Source organism: Nansenia antarctica, assembly GCF_963989245.1.
Source record: "Nansenia antarctica genome assembly, chromosome: 10".
Taxonomy (NCBI): domain Eukaryota; kingdom Metazoa; phylum Chordata; class Actinopteri; order Argentiniformes; family Microstomatidae; genus Nansenia; species Nansenia antarctica.
Window position 1 is genome coordinate 25,350,279 of NC_137680.1, and position 7,500 is coordinate 25,357,778.

Consider the following 7,500-nt stretch of genomic DNA (forward strand, 5'->3'; position numbering starts at 1 on the left):
CTAATTGCAGAGCACTTCTCAATGTCGCTGCGCACTTCATCCCGTATGCATCTGTGCTGATCTGTAAGCGCATAGGAGAAAAAGTATACGCTGGCTCCAGTGTTTCGATTAGGCGTTTAAACCCTTTCCCTTGCACGATATTTATAGGTCTCATGTCTTCCGCAATAAACGAAACTAAAGCCTTGCTTATGGCTTGCTTTCTGCTTTCCGTAAGCTTCTTAGTCAGCGTGTCACCAATGGTTGTTTGAGGTGTCGGCTGACGTTGAAGCATCCGATTTTTTCAGACAATGCACCTACAAAAGCAGATGATTACAATTCAATTAGCCAACTTGGTAACACAACTAGCCATAGCATAGGCATAGCCTTATTAATGTGTTGTGTGGCGTCGTGTACAGCGATACTTACGTTTTTTAGGTGATTTGACAAACTCGTTGTAGAGTTGTGATATGCCAATTTCTTCTGGCATATCTGGCACTCGGCTTTTTGGGTGTTGTCTTTGCATATTTTAAAGTGTAACCACACGCCTGATGACTTCTTCGACATGTCTGCTGCACACGTCCTTGTTGTTTTCAACACAGAGAATCTCCACGAGAGGTGTAGTTAATGAGGCGCCGCTTACTTTCGTTTCATTTGAATGGAGGCGCAAGATTTTGGAATTTTTTGGAATTTTTTGGAAATTTGTGGATTTTTTTTTTTTCTTCGAATATTCGAATTTAATTTTCCCGTTCGAATCCCGTGCCCATCGAACGACGCTTCGAAGCTTCGAAGTATTTAAGACAGCCCTAACTAGGTGTCTATAGAAGTACGTCCAGGTTAGGTAGTCCATGTGTGTGTGTGTGTGTGTGTGTGTGTGTGTGTGTGTACCTGGGGTTCATGACCAGCCTCCTATAGAAGTACGTCCAGGTGAGGTAGTCCATGGCGTCCTGTTTGGAGGTGATGGTTCCAGCAGCGATCTCTGCATTCAGGTGGTCAGCTAACACCGCTAGCAGGCTGCACACACACACACGCACACGCGCGCACACAAACACACACACACACACACACACACACACACACACACACACACGTACATACAGGGACGCGCACACACACAAACACACTTATTAGCAAAACATGCTAGAAAAGTGTATTCTACTAGCATCATAGGTGACGCAAGCCAGTCTAGGGCTAAGCCAGTCACAGACTCGAAAGGCTCGAAAATGAAAGTGAAAGGTTTTCGTTTTTTTCATAACACGGAACATCAAGTTTTTAAGTACCCACTCGATATAATAAACAACAGTTTAACGATCACTAAATGCTTATAATTTGTGGATTGGATTCACTGTTGTTGTCTGCTGTAGGCTACCGGTAAGTGATAATGACTTGTAAACATACTTTGGTTTTAGGACGTGTTCAAAAGCCAGGACTGTGGAGGACATCTACTTATGTGTAGTTATGTGTCTTTAGCATGTTGATGTTCTCTCAGCATGTTGTGATGTTATAAACATGCAGTTAGACGTTTGCAGCGATGTGCCACTGTTAGCAGCGTTTCATTAGAGTGACTTTTCTCCCATTCTGTGTTTGAGGTGGACCGACATTCAAATACGCGTGTAGTCTTCAAATTTGTCTCCGATTTCAATGTATGACACATCATTTGAAAGCTTACAATCTGTAGTTTCAGAATATGTACAAAAACTGAAAAAGACTGTCTGGTGTCGCATACGTGTACAAGAGAGAGAGAGTCACATATTAATGCACACTTGGACTCGTAAGGAAATGTAACTAGGTGAGTGTGTGTGTGTGTGTACCTGGACTCCACAGGGAAGGGTTCGTAGAGGAACTTCTTGTAGAAGTCCTTCTTGATGTCGTGCACCAGGATGACGGCCTTTCCCTGGTCATCAAACTGCGGCCTGCCGGCCCGACCCATCATCTGCAGCACGTCTACACACACACACACACACACACACACAGACACACAGACACACACACACACACACACACACACACACACAGACACAGACACAGACACAGACACAGACACAGACACAGACACAGACACAGACACAGACACACACACACACACACACACACACACACACACATAGTTATTAGGGTAGTCTAATACCTGTGATGGGGTAGTCTAGTACCTGTGATGGGGTGGTCTAGTACCTGTGATGGGGGTGGTGTAATACCTGTGATGGGGTGGTCTAGTACCTGTGATGGGGTAGTCTACGTAGCGTCGCGTCTTGCCGTCGTAGTACTCCGTTCCCTTGACGACGACCAGGTGGGCGGGGAAGTTCACCCCCCAGGCCAGAGTAGAGGTGGCTATCAGCACCTGGGGAGGGTAGAGCTCCGAGGTCAGGGTTAAAGGTCAGAGGTCAGGGTCACAGGTCAGGGTCAGGGGAAGTTCACCCCCCAAGCCAGAGTACAGGTGGCTATCAATAGAATATAATAGACTTCAAGATCCTTCTGCTTGTTTATAAAGCTCTCACTGGCACAGTATATCTGTATATCTGTGTGTGTGTGTGTGTGTATGTTCACCTGTGTGTGTGTGTGTGTGTGTGTGTGTGTCTCACCTGTATCTTACAGTTGATGAACAGCTCCTCGGTGGTCTTGCGGTCTCTCTCGTGCAGCCCAGCGTGGTGCATGCCGATGCCGAACGCCAGCGTGAGCTTCAGGTTGCTGTCGCGCACCGTGCCGATGAGGTCATCCATCTGAGACACAGGCAGCAGCCAATCACAACGTCAGAAACTCTCACTGAGCCTCACAGGCTGATAGATACACTGCTGAACAGTGGCATGAGACTCGGAGGGAGGGAGAGAGGGAGGAAAGGAGGGGGAGAGAGGGAGAGAGGGGAGAGGGAGAGAGGGAGAGAGGGGAGAGGGAGAGGGGGGGAGGGAGGGAGGGAGGGAGGGAGGGGGAGAGAGGGAGAGGGAGGGAGGGAGGGGGAGAGAGGGGAGAGGGAGAGATGGAGAGAGGGAGGGAGAGAGTGCCAGATTAAGTCCGCCTGGCCACATAGAGTCATGGCATGGAGATGTTATATTAACACACCTGCTAGCAGGCTAATTTCACACGTAATTAACTCTGCTAATGTTATGGCGTTGGCTAGTTAGTAGTAGTGATAAATATAACTCCACAACTGGATACTACGTTGTTTCCAATCATAGCTAGCTTACTTATCAAATGTAGCTTTTATGATTATTGTATTGTATTTTAGTTTTTTTTTTATGTTACATGTATACTGATATATGTATGCACTCACTGCAATGTATGTCGCTTTGGATAAAAGGGTCAGCAAAATGGCATATATTATTATTGTTATTATATTAGGGAGAGAGAGAGAGAGAGAGAGAGAGAGAGAGAGAGAGAGAGAGAGAGAGAGAGAGAGAGAGAGAGAGAGAGAGAGAGAGGACAGAGAGAGAGAAAGAGAGAGAGAGAGAAGGACGGAGAGAGGGCTAACTCTGGAAGAGGGAGTAATAGAGATATGAAGGGGCAGAGGGGAGAAGGAGGAAGGGAGGGAGGGACCCCTGCCCTGCCCTGTTAACATGCTGCACACACACACACAGCAGGGAGCAGCATAGATCACTGGACACACACACACACACACGCACACACACACACACACACACACACATCAGGGAGCAGCATAGATCACTGGACACACACACACACACGCACACACACACACACACACACACACACACACACACACACACACAGGAATGGCCAGAACAAATCAACATAGAAACAACCACAATGTCTTTGTCTTTGGGCCTGCAGTGGTAGCATGGTGTGTGTGTGTGTGTTGGTGAGTGTGAGTGTGTGTGTGAGTGTGAGTGTGAGTGTGTGTGTGTGTGTGTGTGTGTGTGTGTGAGTGTGTGTGGTATGTGTGTGTGTGTGTGTGTGTGTGTGTGTGTGAGTATGTGTGTGTGTGTGGTATGTGTATGTGTATGTGTGTGTGTGTGTGTGTGTGATATGTGTGTGTGTGTGGTATGTGTGTGTGTGTGTGTGTGTGGTATGTGTGTGTGTGTGTGTGTGTGTGTGTGTGTGCGTGCAGAGAGTGTGTGTGTGTGTGACATCACAAGAGCAGAGAGTGTGTGTGTGTGCGCGTGCAGCGAGTGTGTGTGTGTGTGGTATGTGAGTGTGTGTGTGTGTGTGTGTGTGCGCGTGCAGAGAGTGTGTGTGTGTGTGTGACATCATAAAGGAGAGGAGAGGAGAGGTGTGTGTGTGTGTGACATCATAAAAAGAGGAGAGGAGAGGTGTGTGTGTGTGCGTGCAGCGAGTGTGTGTGTGTGCGCGCAGAGAGTGTGTGTGTGTGTGCGTGCAGCGAGTGTGTGTATGTGTGTGTGTGTGTGCGCACAGAGAGTGTGTGTGAGTGTGTGTGTGGCATCATAAAGCAGATATGTTTTTATGAGGCTGGTCGCCTTTCACACTGACATCAGATCCACCATGGTGGAACTCTCTCCCGTGTGTGTGTGTGTGTGTGTGTGTGTGAGTACATGTGTGTGTGTGTGTGTGTGTGTGTGTGTGTGTGTGAGTACATGTGTGTGTGTGTGTGAGTACACGTGTGTGTGTGTGTGTGTGTGTGTGTGTGCAGGACTCGACATTAAGACTTGTCCGCTTGTCCAGGACCAGTACACTTTATGTTCAGAAGTGGACTTCCTTGTGAAGTCAAAACCAAAAAAGATAAATCAACATGTATTATCGACGGGTATTAATATCCGCAAAAAATGAATTCCTCCTTCAGTTGTCCGATCGGAAAAGTAATAAACGTATTAACGAGTTGTGCTGCACCTCATTCTCGCAGCCTATGAGTCACAGCGTAGCTCGTATCAGACGTTCTAGAATGCTATTGCGTGAATCCGACCTATCGCGTGCATGTGACCCGACTGTCCGCAAAAGCGCCAACCTCCTTGACCACGGAGTTCACTTGTGGACATTTTAAGTGTGTGGTGAGAGAAACTCAAGCCAGCACGAAGTCAAGCACGATGTTCCTTCAAGCACCCAACCCTGGCCAGGGGCCAGGACCAGCTGGGAAACACGAAATGTCATCGGACAAAAACACTGGCAGCATTGATGAGGTGTTCTGCCAGTTTATGCTGCCTTGTCAACAAAATCAAATCAGTAGTAGTCAAAGTTGTTATCTGCACTAACATATATTACTTCAAAAACTTAAAAGACAAGTAAATTGAGCTCTCAGATAAGTAGAAGATAAGTTCACTTGTTCGAAGGACAAATACCTGAAAAAGCTGTCAAGCCCTAGTGTGTGTGTGTGTGTGCGTGTGTTTAGTGCGTGTGTGTGTGTGTGTACATGCTTGCGTATTAGTCAGCGGAGGGAGAGGAGGAGAGGAGAGGAGAGGGTGTGTGTGTGTGCATGCGTACATGTGTGTGTGTGTGTGAGTGTGTATATACCTCTCTCGTCCTGGTGCAGCCATTGTTTGGGGTGTGTGTTTGTGTGTGTGTGCGTACGCAGTGTGTGTGTGTGTGTGTGTGTGCGTACGCAGCGTGTGTGTGTGTGTGTACCTCTCTCTCGTCCTGGTGCAGCCACTGTTTGGGGTGGTCCTCCGTTGCCAGGTAGGCTATCAGGTCCAGCGCCGTCAGACGCGTCTGTCGCCGTGACGACACGAAGATCAGCACAGGCTTGGCTGGGGAGTGGGTACGGATGGCTGGGGGAGGGCAGAGGGGGGAGGGGGGGGGGAGACAGAGGGGGAGGGGGAGTGTGTGTGAGTGCAACTTGGAAAGTCAGTAATCCGTTATAATACCCCAGCTGCTTGGAATGATCTTCAGCTCACACTTAAGACTAATGCACCTTTGTCCTTTTGGAGTTTTGTGTCTCACTAGACCATTTGCTTCACTTGGAATCGGAGTTAAGGATAAAATTCGCTTTGCTCTGCGTCGTTTGGAGCTGTGAGAACGCGCATTCGAAGTCACTCCCGGAGCAAAGAACCAACGGATGCTCCACTTGAAAAGGGTGGTTTCGCTCTGGTTAGAAACGACGCATCGAGGCTGTCCATAGGAAAACAACAGCGCATGCGTGTTGATCTGGATAAGAGCGGGACGAACGGGACATTTTACATTTTTCGGACCAATCAACTACCACGTCTGTTGCTTGGATTGCGTATGTTACTTCGTTTACATGAAGGGCTGTGAGAACGCAAATCAGAGAAATAATTTATGCAACGATGTTGCAAACTCATCCACTTGCTCCGGGTCTCGATTCAGACTTTCATGTGAGAACATGACTGTAGAAATGTTAAGTTAATAAGTAATCAGTAATGACTGATCTGCCTGTAACAGTTTGCAAGTGTTTATGAGTGTTTTTCCCCATTATTCTGTACTTTATATATATATGTCTTTATATGTTATTATGTCTTATACAACAGTTAGTTCCAGGTAATTTGATTGGACAAGAGGCATTCCATGAGTGCTGATATACAGTATAACAGCACTGGGACCTTTAACTATATGCATCACTCCGCCACACAGATGTTCTACTAAATGACCGTTAATTAGACTACATGTTTGTGTTCAGGTTACTAGGCAACAGTCCATTTGAAGTTCAGTTGCGGAACAATTTTTTGTTTATTTTTATGATTAAATAAACAAACAAATCATAATCTGTTGTCGCTTATTACTGTTAACTAATAAATCGCGCTGTAGAACTGTTGTATAAAAGCAATATCACACTTGAGGTCGTGCCGTTATACTGAATATCAGCACGGCTGTGATTGTCTTCTACTCGGCCTGCGGCCTCGTACCTACGACCGAATCACAGCCGTGCTGATATTCAGTATAACACACTCCCTCTCATGTGATATTGCTTAATTATGTTCATCATGTAAACTGATTGTAAATGGTAAATGGACTGACTTATAAAGCGCCTTTATCCAATGCGCTTTACAACGGCCTCTCATTCACACGTACATTCACACACCAAATGGCAGCAAGCTACCATGCAAGGCGCCGGCCCGCTCACTGGGAGCAATTTGGGGTTCAGTGTCTTGCCCAAGGACACTTCGACATGTGGCCAGCCGGGGCTCCAACCGCCGATCTGCCAACCTTGCGATCATTAGACAGGCGACTTAACCACCAGACTAACTAACCCAGACTAACTAACCCTGACTAACTAACCCAGACTAACTAACCCTGACTAACTAACCCAGACTAACCCAGGCTAACCCAGACTAACCTAGGCTAACTTAGACTAACTAACCCAGGCTAACCCAGACTAACTAACCCAGACTAACCCAGACTAACTAACCCAGGCTAACCCAGCCTAACCCAGACTAACTAAACCAGGCTAACCCAGACTAACCCAGCCTAACCCAGACTAGCTAACCCAGACTAACTAACCCAGGCTAACCCAGACTAACTAACCCAGACTAACTAACCCAGACTAGCTAACCCAAACTTACTAACCCAGACTAACTAACCCAGACTAGCTAACCCAGACTAACTAACCCAGGCTAACCCAGACTAACTAACCCAGACTAACTAACCCAGACTAGCTAACCCAAACTT

General features: G+C 47.0%; 1 protein-coding gene across 1 annotated transcript in view; it reads right to left on the reverse strand.

Annotated features, from left to right (window-relative positions):
- The window catches only part of ascc3 (activating signal cointegrator 1 complex subunit 3), a gene marked incomplete at its 5' end in the record, with an annotated part of 123,965 nt that overhangs the window by 24,009 nt on the left and 92,456 nt on the right, over window positions 1-7,500 (reverse strand). Inside the window, 5 exons of the mRNA XM_080541120.1 lie at window positions 865-990; window positions 1,788-1,920; window positions 2,194-2,314; window positions 2,556-2,693; window positions 5,503-5,645. Coding sequence (XP_080397246.1) covers window positions 865-990; window positions 1,788-1,920; window positions 2,194-2,314; window positions 2,556-2,693; window positions 5,503-5,645 — 661 coding nt within the window. The remainder of the gene's footprint in view (window positions 1-864; window positions 991-1,787; window positions 1,921-2,193; window positions 2,315-2,555; window positions 2,694-5,502; window positions 5,646-7,500) is intronic.